The 13577-nt window shown below is 34.6% G+C and overlaps 1 protein-coding gene across 22 annotated transcripts in view; it reads right to left on the bottom strand.

The window, feature by feature from the left end:
• PARPBP (PARP1 binding protein) overlaps positions 1 to 13577 on the bottom strand; it is a gene marked incomplete at both ends in the record, with an annotated part of 43231 nt that overhangs the window by 29111 nt on the left and 543 nt on the right. For 9 of the 22 annotated variants that reach the window (XM_081082407.1, XM_081082428.1, XM_081082418.1 and 6 more), the window contains 2 exons: positions 5416 to 5523; positions 6133 to 6366. The exons of 5 other annotated variants lie outside the window; for them this stretch is intronic. In XM_081082407.1, coding sequence (XP_080938533.1) covers positions 5416 to 5523; positions 6133 to 6366 — 342 coding nt within the window. The remainder of the gene's footprint in view (positions 1 to 5415; positions 5524 to 6132; positions 6367 to 13577) is intronic. 8 more of the 22 variants (XM_081082424.1, XM_081082414.1, XM_081082408.1 and 5 more) reach the window with 2 other exon arrangements.

Genomic DNA, 13577 nt, shown 5'->3' with positions numbered 1-13577 from the left:
AATAGCCAATAATGAAGCCTCCAGTAGCCTAGGCCGTGGTCGGCAAACTGCGGCTCGAGAGCCACATGAGGCTCTTTGGCCCCTTGAGTGTGGCTCTTCCTAAGCCTTAGGAATACCCTAATTAAGTTAATAACAATGTACCTACCTATATAGTTTAAGTTTAAAAAATTTGGTTCTCAAAAGAAATTTCAATCGTACTGTTGATATGTGGCTCTGTTGACTAATGAGTTTGCCGACCACTCGTAGGGCATGGATCAACTGGCACTATTTGGTTCTATGTCCTTTTCAGGGCTAGATATAAGGGCTAAAATTATATGGTTAAACTTTTGGAGAATTATTAAGATACTGATTTGGACAATACCAAATAAGTATTAAAATGAAAAGATTCAACCAAATGCTAAGCAAATAATAACAAATAGTTGATGTCGATGTAAACTGGCCAAAACAAAGCTATAGAGTCTAGTACATTCAAGCACAAGATGCATAATATTTGAGAGCACTTGATATGGGAATCATTTCTTTCATATTTCTTCACAGTCAAATGATAAAACAAGGCATAAAGAGAGTTAAAGAGGTAGCAATAAAAAATTACAAATTGTTAGGAAGTCTCTTAGATTATTATTACGGATGTCTCAAGTTCATATGCATCTTAAAAGTACTTTTAAAAATAGCACCTTTTTGAATTATTTAAATTTCATGTGAAAAACAATTCTTGAAACATGGGAGGCAGGCAGAGTCAATTTTTTAAAAACCTCATCAGACAGGATAAGATTACTTTAAATATGGACTTAAAATATAATTTAAGCAAAAGTGATTTTTTAAAAATAAGGCTATTAACTCTATAAAACTTTTTTCTTAAATATTAAAGATACAGCACATTTATTACCTTTGAAGAGACACTCCCTAATTTCCCAAGATAAAGTAACCAGCCATTCACATATTCCCTTACCACCCTGATATAATTCTGCATATCAGTCAATTATATAATTCTCTGCAAGATCTTAATACTTTCTGACACTTTATTTTCTTAATATTTCTACTATTTTATGAGGTCCATGAGAGCAAATGATGTATCCTTAAGGTACAAAAGAATGATTGGCATTATATTAGGAAATCAATGCATTTTTGTTAATAGGTTCTTAGTAAGTTTTTGTTCAATGATGAAAGAAAAATTATTACATGTATTTGGCCCTTTTAGATAATTCAAAATTGAAACTATGGATAAAAACTTCTGTGGAATCAAATAAGTGTTCATATGTTTTTATTGCATTGCCTTAAAAAGAAAAGTTCTTTGTAAGCACAATTAAATTAAGATCATCTTTAAGATCTGTCATAAAGTTTTATAAACTAAGGCATAACAGTTTTCTGCTTATATTTCAAAGGGCCTTTTACTTTACTTTCATAGAAAATCACAATACTTCATGTGAATCTATAATACAAAAATTTCTATTTTAACTTCACAGTGCAACAGTGTGTCTAAAATATATATCTTCTTTATCCCTTTGACATTGGAAAGAGGAACACAATTTGGCAAAAATCAAGGCAGAGAAAACAGTGATATTCACATTGTAGTCAGAAACTTTTTTACTTTTCCCATATTTAATTTTGTAAAACTACAATTTAGTTTCACTGTATTTCTACTGTGCCAAAATAATGAGGATTTACCAGTATGTATATATCTAGTCCTCACTGGGTACAAATCCAGGTCTTAAATTGGCACATCTACAGCTTGTTCTTTAAGTCTAGCAAATTTTGTCCTTCTGATGCTAGGCAAACATCAGGAGAAAACCTCTTGGCGTCCTCACAGTTAGAGTGTTTCTTTTAACTCACAGATGTAATTAGGAATCTGTCCCTATCATTATGGTCAGATAACATGGCAGTTATGGTTTCCCTACTCTTGTATTTGCAAGTGGGTTTGCAAGAGGCTCTCTGAAAAAGCACTCCACATAAATACAGTTATGATGTCCAGGAGCAAGGGCCTAAATTGAAAAAATCCACAAGATTGAAGCTTTTACCAAGACACTGAAAATAAAGATAAACTGATTCTACCCATACCACAACGTATTTTTGCAATGTTTGTTTAGAAGTTGAACAATTTTAAGCTTTCAGAAAATTCCAAGTTCCTTTTCCCATCCCTTAATTATTACTGAAGCGCAGATATTCAATCTCAATTTGAAGTCAGTTTTTCTAAATTAAGAAAATTAACATTTATACAAGTATTTTTTACTTTCTTTGCCAACATATCAATCACATTTAATGACACACACAAAATGTGGACTCAAGCTAATATACTGGTAAAAATTTTTAATTGATTACTTTTTGGGCGGCCTTTATTGTATTTTTCCCTCATTACTTCATAATTTCTAAAGCAATAGTTTAGTACCTTAAGGAAAATAAAATGAAGTAAAATAAAAGAATGAAACAAAAACATTGTTTATCAAATTCATTCCATTCATCTATTCGAGGACTCTTGTGTGGTATTAGTAAGCATATTTGGTGATAAAAATAAATCTTTGCAAGACTGCAGCCCAAAAATTTACTTTGGAATTTTAAAAGAAATATGTTGCCTTCCAAAAATACTTTGTAAAAAGAAAAATTAGAAGTCTGCAAGGAACAGAAAAATGGCTTAGAGGATGGCTGCTACTTTAATAGTCTTCATAAAATCTAATCCATCAGCTAACTAGTAGATAAAATTCTCCTGGAAAACATAAGCCAAGGAGACAAAAAATATAAAGTAGAGTATTAATACAGGGTAACTATCATTGCTTTTTATTTTATTTTATTTTTTTTAAAATATATTTTATTGATTTTTTACAGAGAGGAAGGGAGAGGGATAGAGAGTTAGAAACATCGATGAGAGAGAAACATCGATCAGCTGCCTCCTGCACATCCCCTACTGGGGATGTGCCCGCAACCCAGGTACATGCCCTTGACCGGAATCGAACCTGGGACCTTTCAGTCCGAAGGCCGACGCTCTATCCACTGAGCCAAACAGGTTTCGGCCATATCATTGCTTTTTAAATGAGGAAACTATATGCTTATAACAAAGATCCATTGGTTTCTATAAACTAAGAGCCTTTTTCATTATATCTGTAAGCCAAAACTCCTAGGTTAGGTCATTTTACATGTACAAATTAGTTCATTCCTTTTAATTAGAAGGCACAATAACAATTATTGTTTCCGCCCTGTAGAACTTCTAAGATAGATCAGAAAGAACACGTCTATAACAATTTACCCTCTTGATGTATGAATGTACTCCATGAGTACCAAAAAAAAAAACCAAACAGGTAATTTAGTAAGTGTTTTGTCAGGATTTAAGGCAGGCGAAAAAAACAAGCAGGATGTAAGTGAAACATTAATATCAAGCAAGAGAAAATAGTTATAAATCAATAAAAGGAATCACAACTCTTAGCAGAAAACATTCAAAGGTGGACTTGGGGTATTTTCTTGTACCAAAAAGGGTAAGTGCTCAAGAGTTTAAAAGAGCGTGTAAAAAAAAATACAGAAGGCAGCTTGAAGGGGATCTCTCTACTTTTGCATCAAAGATTAATGACTCTAATTAATTTTAACTCCAAATAAATAAAACTCCATGAGTCTTTAGAATATATACACAAATAAAAAAGGAGGAAGATACATAGAAAAAATATCTAATTTTCCTCCTATACTACCTATAACTATTACACCAACTCTTAAACTGGTAATTAAAGAGAAAGAATTAAGTAGTGACCCTGCCATTTTTAGGGAACTGAACTTCAACCCAGTTGATAAGATAAAGTTCTTCTTTACTGAGAAATTGCAGCTAATTAATGTAAAAACATGCTAGAGTAAAAAACTCACCATTCTATAAACTCTAAAGAAATAACTGACTTAGACAAGACTTGACAATTCAAGACAACTGGAGTTTGCATCTCCTGATATGATACAAAATGAAATATTCAGTGTCAATTATAAAGTATTTGTTAAGAAATGTTAAGCCTCAATCTAAGAAAGCTTTTAGGTGTAACTTCCAGTTTATTGGAAATAGAAAAACAAGTAAAATAATACCAGTAGGAGTTAATCAGATAAATAAGAAGTAAAAAAAAAGCCGAAACCGGTTTGGCTCAGTGGATAGAGCGTCGGCCTGCGGACTGAAAGGTCCCAGGTTCGATTCCGGTCAAGGGCATGTACCTGGGTTGCGGGCATATCCCCAGTAGGAGATGTGCAGGAGGCAGCTGATCGATGTTTCTCTCTCATCGATGTTTCTAACTCTCTATCTCTCTCCCTTCCTCTCTGTAAAAAATCAATAAAATATATTAAAAAAAAAAAAAAAAAAAAGAAGTAAAAAAAAAAAAAAATGGGGGAATTCTTCTAGGTTAAGAGTCTAAAGAAACATAAAACCCACTTAGGGGACAAATAGAGACATGAGAATAGAGAAGATAGCATATTATATCAGGGAATACTTAAGTTTTCTTACATCTGATAATAATATTGTGGTTATCCCCTTATTGTCAGGAAATAATATGCTGAAAACATTTAGGTATTAAGTATCATGATATCAGCAACTTACCTTTCATATATTTAAGTTGGGCCAAGGTAACAGGTTTAATTATATTAAACCACACCTGCACTACTTTCCTGTGATGCGTTTGCATAACAAACCCTGCTATCAGAACTCATGATGCATCAGTTATTCTACTGCAAAGGGTGCAGAACAGATTTTCCCAAGAAGCAACAATACTGTTTCCGAACAAAACAGTAATGTGAAGTTTACCAAAAACAGTCAGCTCTCAGTGGCCACAGGTTCCACATCCGTGGATTCAACCAACCACAGATGGAAAATAGTTGAAATTTTTAAAAGGTTATATTGTTGCTGACATGTACTATGAGGCCTATGATGACTGCATCTGCACTGAATGTGTACGGATTTTTTTCTTGTCTTTCTTCCCTAAACAATACAGTATAAAAACTATTTACATAGCATTACATTGTATCGGGGATTAAAAGTAATCTGGAAATGACTTAAAGTATATAGGAGGATGTGTGTGGGTTATTTGCAAATACTACATACATTATTTAATATAAGAGACTTAAGCATCCGTGGATTTTGGTGTCCGAGGGGAGTCCTGGAACCAATCCCCCACAGTAACCAAGAGACACCATATAAAGATTCAAAGAAATCTGGCAATCTGGATCTTCAACCATTTTTCTGATACTTAGAGTGATACCTATTTTTGTACAGTGCCTGTTACGTTGGCCCAAAACCATGACATAACTGATTGATATGCTCTCACCAGTCTTCAATGTATTACTCTTTGCAAACAGTATTATGTAAACAAAATAAAACTTTAAAAAAATAGTAACTGTATGTATAATCAAATTCATAGTGATTTGAAGGGGATCATATCCTGCTTTAATTTACTCACAATTTATCAGTACCTTTTCATTATCCTGGTTGTGTTTACTCATTGGTGATGTCGGTACAGAAAGACCAGTTTCATCATCTACTGTGGACTGTCTGCCACACAGAAAATCCCGTAGTTGACTCTGTAGGAAATACAGGACGTTACGAGTAAAATGATATGCCAACTATAAAAAAATTGTCACACCTAGGACTACCCAGTGTCACTGATGTTCTAGTATACAGCATTTTACCTAACCTTTGTTGGCAGTCAACAATATGTAGACATGGAATTACACTTTCGAACAAAAGGCTTCCATTACTTTCTAGTTTAGAGTTAAAAGATGACCTTGGAAATTTAATCTTAGTCTTTTATTTTTTATGGAAAAAAATTAAAAAGAAATAAAAGTCTTGTTTCTCTCTTTCCCTTTCTTTCTCTCTCTCAAATCAATCAATCAATCAAAAGAAATCATGCATTTGGGACTGATTTCTTCATTAAGATTTTTCTTCTGTATTAAGAAGCTATTCTTACATTTAAACCAAATAATAATAACCCAAGTTCAACAAAGTTTACCACCAAAACCTTTCTTCCAAGTAATGACTAGCTAGCTTTCAGGTAGCAAAAGTCTCCATTTTTAACATGATCCAAAAAGCAAAAGCATTATCAAGTTACTATAAATGCTAATACCAGAATTAAAAATAAACCTATTCAAATTTTAATTTGATTAGTCTAGAATTGCTTTAAAACTACTTACGGGAGATATGTTGGCATTATTTTCACCATTAGAAGGCAAAGCACTACATTTTTTATAAACATCGATCAGATCTAACATATTACTATTTTTTAAGAAATTATCGTAAATCCTCCTAATGTCCTCATAATGGTCAATCACTTCCATATTTTCAACTGGTAAGTTCAATTTCTCCTGTAGTAAGCGTTTCCAGGTCAATAAGACATCGCTGAGAGAAACTGTAAATTCTCCACTGTGCTGAAAAAGATAATGTCAAAAATAAAAAGATAAAGTCGGTTGAATTTTGTATTAAATTCTTTGAAATTAAAGAGAACATCCAAGTTGACTCATGAAATCATTTTAAAACCAGATATTAAAAAAAGATTTTTATGATTTTATAAAATATGAACAACTATGGGAAGTTATCACATGACAAAACTGGCAAATATAAAGACATTGTCTATTATCTGAACTTCACTAAATTTGTACTCAAAGTGGGGCAATAGGAGGGCAGTGAATTGTAGCTAAGTACTATTGATTAGGGAAACATTCGATTCTGTTAATATTTGTTCCTATTCACTCTTTTAGCTAATATATTTTTAATCTCTTATTTAAAAACTATCAATGTCATAGTGAATTCCCACATACCACATATACCACACACTATTCCAAGAGTTAATCTTAAAATATGATCAGAAAAATTAAATTTTTAAAAACTATGTTTCATCTCATTATTCTTGAAGAGAAAACAAAACACCAGTGCTAAAACTTAGGGTCAAAGGAGGATTTTTATTCTTCCCTATTCAGGGACACACTAAACTATAGGCAAATGAGTCAGGTTTCTTTCTCTAAGCTGTCAGATGTTACTTATTAAGCAATATTGTTCAAAATTGGGCATATTAAAGGGTATTTTCTTTCAATTGATTGCATTCTGCTCCCACTTTATACCCCCAGTATTAATAACGGTGTCCTCCACAAAATGCCAACTCCAATTCAGTAAAAAAATTCTAACTGCTCCACTTCAATGCTTCATGAATAAGAAATATTTATTAGCATCCCTATGTGGTTTTGTGAAATATATCAATGTTGCTGTCTTCTACAGTTAAGCTCCATTAATATATTAGTAGTTTCTGCTAACAACTAGATCTTTCCATTTACTGCATGTTAAGATGGGTGGATATTTAAATAGAACTATAATTTATTGGAACTAAACTGTAACATCATATTTAGCCAATGAAGAATAACAGAAAGAAATCAAATAGAATCATATGATGTAGTACTATGTCTAAATATCTGACTCTTTCAAATATCTATCTTTATATGCTTTATAAAGATCAGTCACATTTTCCAATTACTATCCAAATTTAAGACAAAGTGTAGAACCTGCCTTAAAAAAATTAACTGTCTACTCATCCATATGAAAGCAATTAAGAAAATCATCTTTATTGTCCTTAGAGTAGGGACCTGTTATATCATAGTTATGAAAATTAATTATACTTCATGAAGTTAGTTCCATGAACAAACAAAAAGATCAACTCTCAAACCATAGATCCATAATCCAAACATTGAATCAAAAATTGTATACTTTACTCCCCAACCCTACAAAGGTTATATATTATTAAATCTCCAAATGGTATTTAAGTTAAATAAATCCACTTATTTAGTTTAAAACTAAATTGTTTTATCTTAAAAATTCTTAAAACTATTTTGGCATAACGTCCTTCATGGTAAAAATAAATTAAGTTTTTGCTTTAATGTAAATATATAATTTATTCTCATTCTGTTGACTGTAACAAAAGGAGAACTATGCAAACTCTTGATCTCCTGAGAAAAGACTCTGACTAGATTAAGTGTTTATACTGAGATTGTAAAAACACTTTAAATCCAAATAAAATTGCACTCCAGCTATCAGTTTTCAGGATCAGGTGCCCACCATGACAGCATATTCTATTTTTCAAACGAGTAACAACTGATTAAGAGAGAGTCTGTGGTCAAATCAGAAAATGTTTTGCTAGGAAAACATGCCAACTGGCTACTATTTGAAGGAAGTTCAAAATGTTCAATGCTTTGATGGACAACCGAAGGATTATATTTCACAAGAATAAAATGAGAAAAAGCAAGAGTTACACTTTTTCAGAGCACTTGTACTTTGTATATTTTATCAAAGTTATTTATTATTCAAAATTTTAAATAAATTTCACATTTTTAACTAGCTGGAATTCTTATTATCTAAAGAGTAAAGATAGCAGGTCTACTTAACACATTGCGTACCGCATAGAAATCTCTAAGACATACGCCAGGGACCGCACATTTTTGGGCAAACTGCATGTTATTTAAATCATCATAATGCACTTTAGGTGTTGTTTTTCAATAATTATAACATTTTTATTTACAAAAACAATTAAAGTTCCTAGTACTTTTTTAACGTATGGTACTGCATAAAACATTTTCCTCTATGAAGAGGGACCAAACAAAATTTATATAAGTATCTAGATTCGCTCCTTTTTCCATGGGCGTGAAAAACAAGAACACTCGTGAGCGGTCCTTAACAGATGGCGCGTGAAACACGAGAAAACTCCTGAGCGGTACGAAATGTGTTAAGAGCATTAATTGGTGCCCAGCCGGCATAGTGGCTCAGTGGTTGAGCACTGACCTATGAAAGAGGAGGTCATGGTTCGATTCTCGGTCAGGGCACGTGTGCAGGTTGTGGACTTGATCCCCTGTGGGGGGCACACAGTAGGCAGCCGATCAATGATTCTTTCTCATCATTTATGTTTCTATCTCTCCCTCCCACTCCCTTCCTTGCTGTGTGAACTTGGGTAAGATACGGAAATCCCTCTGAGTCAATTTCCTTGGTTATAAAATGAGATTGTATGGATTAAATAACACCTTATAAATGGTAGGTAATCAAAAATGGCAGTTGCCCTTCTCTTTTTATCAAGTAAAATAACAGTCAGTTTGTTTGCTAGTGGAGGAGTGGTAGATAATTATAATTCAACTAGAGGCCCAGTGCACAAAATTTGTGCACTTGTGGGCGGGGGAGGTGTCCCTCAGCCCAGCCTGCGCCCTCTTGCAGTCCGGAAGCCCTCGGGGAGTGGGCCTAAGCCAGCAGTAGGACATCCTTAGCACTGCTGCAGAGGCAGGAGAGCTCCCACCACTGCCACTGAGCTCGCCAGCTGTGAGCCTGGCTTCTGGCTGAGCAGCGCTCCCCCTGTGGGAGCACACTGACCACCAGGGGCAGCTCCTGCATTGAGTGTCTGCCTCTTAGTAGTCAGTGCATATCATATCAACTGGTCAACCAGTCAGCTGTCTGGCCCCTGGGGTTCACTGCATGTCATAGCAACTGGTCGACCACTGGACTATCTGTCCCCTGGTGGTCAGTGCAGGTCATAGAGAGCAGTTGAGCGGCCTTAGCGTATCATTAGCATATTACTATGCTATTGATTGGTTGAACGGACAACCGGATTACTGTACACTTATTATATAGGATTTTAAATTCTGTTTTTTCTTGTTATGTCTCTGTTAGGTCATTTTCAAATCTGTCAGTCAACCACAGGTGCTGTGGTGGCTTTACACGAGGTTGTAAGTTTATATCTTTGTCTGTTTCATTCAATAGAACATTTGTAATGTTCTTAAGGCTTTTTAAGGTGAAAAACAGCCTTTATAATGTAATTGCATGACAGAGTCAAACTATGAGGCCAATTCCAAAGACAGTAAAGGCTAAAATATTATTTGCAACCTAATGAAGTCATATATATTTGTCACATAATGAAGTCAATAGTGAATGAATCTAAAACAGGTAAATCATTAGCAGTATAAAACTACTAGAGAGGTATTACATGATGTAAGCTAAAAAAATCTTGCTCCTCTAAAAACATGTCAAAAACCTAACACTCAAAGATTATTTTAATATACCTTTTCTTTTTCCCCACTAAAGCCGTTAAGAAAACAAACATGCCAATAGACAGACTAACAATTCTGCTAGGTATTCAAAAGTTTTACGGCAGTCAAATTCAGTTAGAAGGATTATACTTTAGGGACTCAAACTTCAGAGAATTAAAAACCATAAGTAGACCACAAACACCGGGTGAAAAATAGTTGAAGGATATATACAACCAACTCCACCCTGTTATTACTGTATGCTACTTATGAATGCACCTGTAGGCATATGTGTGTGTTGTTTCACTCTGGGTGCCTTGGAAGTCTGAGCACAGTGAGAAATGCCTAAGCTAAGACTGTACATAGAGAGTTAAAGTAAAACAGAACTGCAACTACCATCTCCACACATATGCATACCTACACAAACTGGGAAAAACTCAGTTGCAATTCACCACTCACCCTTTTCCCACCCAGAGTCTGAACTTTCACAGGTAATAAAGTGAATTGGCAAGTAGAACATAAGCAAGTAGGAAAAAACCCCGAGTGAATGCTACACAGACAAGTCCTGAAGAAACACTGACTTGGATTAGATATTTTAATGTCAAAATTTTTACAATGAGAACTAAAATTTTTTCAGGCTGTATTTTATTTAACTTGTTGATATATCTATTTCTCAATTATTAATACACAAACAAACAAACAATAGGAGGTGATTTGAACATGCTCTGTATGCTCTGTTTGATTCCAGAACAACAGTTCTCAATCACTAAATAGCAATTCCTAATAATTGTCTCAATTTCTCTCTCTCCTCATTTCCCAGTGTATGGTCACCAAGGTTTAACTGTCAGCTAGCCCATTCCATGTATACAATATCCTCAGAATCTATTATCTATCTTAAAACAACTTCTTCAGATTATAAAAGAAGGACAATGCAAATCAAAACAACAATGAGATACCATTTCACACCTGTCAGAATGACTATCATCAACAAACGACAAGTGCTGGCGAGGATGCGGAGAAAAAGGAACCCTCATGCACTGCTGGTGAGAATGCAGACTGGTGCAGCCATTGTGGAAAACAGTGTGGAGTTTCCTCAAAATATTAAAAATGGAATTCCCATTTGACCCAGTAATCCCACTTCTAGGAATATATCCCAAGAAATCAGAAACACCAATCAGAGAGGACATATGCACCCTTATGTTCATAGCAGCATAATTTATAATAGTTAAGATTTGGAAATAGCCTAAGTGCCCATCAGCAGATGAGTGGATTAAAAAACTGTGGTACATCTACACAATGGAATACTATGCTGCTGTAAAAAAAAAAAAAAAAAAGAACTCTTACCATTCGTAATAGCATGGATGGACATGAAGAGCATTATGCTAAGCGAAATAAGCCAGTTGGAGAAAGAAAAATATCATATGATCTCACTCATTTGTGGAATATAATCAATAACATAAACTGATGAACAAAAATAGATCCAGAGACAGAGAAGCATCAAACACACTGCCAAACTTCAGAGGGAAGGCGGGGTGTAAGAGATCAACCAAAGGACTTGTATGCATGCATATGAGCATAACCAATGGACACAGACACTAGGGCAGTGAGGGCATGAGCTGGGGGGTGAGGGTGGCCAGGGAGAAATCAATCAGGGGGAAAAGGAGACATATGTAATACTTTAAACAATAAAGAATTTTTTAAAAAGGACTTTTTTTTTAAATGCTCAAGCAAGACTTAATATGGACTGCAATGGGAAGCAAAGAGACTCTACAATGACACTTAGGCATCTAGTTTCAGCGACTGAGTGAGCAATAATACAAACATTGAGACTAAGAATATGAATATTAAGGTAAGCTGAAGGAGCAAACAATGTGGTTTCTTTTTAAAAACTGATGTGGAGACAGTAATGAGACATCAAGGTAAAATGTCCAATGAGTACTTGACCATACCAAAGCAAGACTTAGTAGAGAGGTCTAGCATAAGAATACTGCTGAAACAACTAAAGTGGGTAAAATCAAGCACATTGGAAGATAGCAACAAAGTATAAAACAAAGAGTATCTAAAATACATGCAGAATTCTTTCAAAGAGTAAGAGAGTGATCAAAGCAACGCAATAGCAAAATAAGCAAAGGATATAAACACAGTTTAAGGAAAGGACATCTAAATGGCTAAATAAGGATTTTAAAGGAAGGAAGGAAGGAAGGAAGGAAGGAAGAAAGGAAGGAAGGAAGGAAGGAAGGGAGGGAGGGAGGGAGGGAGGGAGCGAGGGAGGAGGAAGGAATGAATCTGTGGAAGGGAGGAATACAGGGAAGAAATTAACATTTATATAAACAGCTGCAATTGGCCTCCCTATGGTTCCTTGAACATGCCAAGCATATTCCCACCTCAGGGCCCTTGCATCTGCTGTTCCCTTTGTCTGGTAGTCCCTTCCCTCCTAAATTCCCATGACTAACTCCTCCTTTCACTCATTCAAATCTTGGCTCAAATGGCAACTTCTAAATGAGGCCTCTTTGACCACCCTATTTCAGATTGCAAGAACTCCTCCACTCCAAACTCTATACACTCTTTACTTGGAACTCTGTTTTGTTCTTCTCTGTGGCACTTAATATGACTTAAAGCACTAAATATCTTATTTATTAGAATGTTATCTCTCCTGACTAGACAATTATTTCCATAAGAGCAGGGATTTCCTTCAATATTATATTCCTAATGCTCAGAATAATGTCTAGCACGTAGTAAAAACTCAGTATTTGTTGAAAGAATATCTACAAAAGATAGAATTTTGTCAAAAATATATTATGTTCAAAATTTATCTTAAAGTACATTGCTTTAAACATGCAAAACTGCCAACTATTCATGCAGAGGAAAGACCACCTCTTATTTTAAGATCATACAATTCTAATTTTTAGGTGTTAAAATAGTCTTCCTTTTTCAAAATGATAGCTCTATTAATTATTTTTCCTTAATAGCCTTATTTGCCAACATGGGAAATGTTCAAATCTGTCAATGTCTAATTCTTTTGGAAAGTTTACTGATATATGAAATCTAAAATTCTGGGAACTACTGACATACAGGATTAAAATAATTCACCAGAACGTCATTCAACCATCTAGCCCAACAGACCCATGGAAATCAACTTCATCCTTCAAAAATCTTCTTCTCTAGTCAAGACAGTCTCCTTACCATCTTCATGATTTTGATTCCCTGTGGATGCTTCTTCTGAGCTTTCCCCTTACTTCATCCCTTCTTTAAAACCTCCCCATCCAAAGATTTCCACTGCTTTAAGTATATTATCTAAAATTCTTTACCACTCCAGCCTACATTCATTCATTCATCTCTCATTTGAGCACCTCTAGCCCTCTAGGTAGAGCTCATGTTAAACAGTAGTTTGGCCCAAGCCAACTATGTAATAATCACTTCAGGGAGATTTTTTAAAAAGACAATTTTCAGGGTCTCGGTGCAGATTCAGAGAATAGAATTTCAAGACTGGGGCACAGTATTCAATATATTTCAAAAGTCCTCCCAAATGATTCTGATCCATAGCCTGGTCTAGGAACAATTAATCTATACTATAAAATCTTAAATTAATC

The sequence above is a fragment of the Myotis nattereri genome (genome assembly GCF_964212035.1).
Source record: "Myotis nattereri genome assembly, chromosome: 2".
NCBI classification, from domain to species: domain Eukaryota; kingdom Metazoa; phylum Chordata; class Mammalia; order Chiroptera; family Vespertilionidae; genus Myotis; species Myotis nattereri.
Note: the sequence above shows the minus strand (reverse complement) of the source record. Positions and strands in the feature narration are given on the sequence as shown.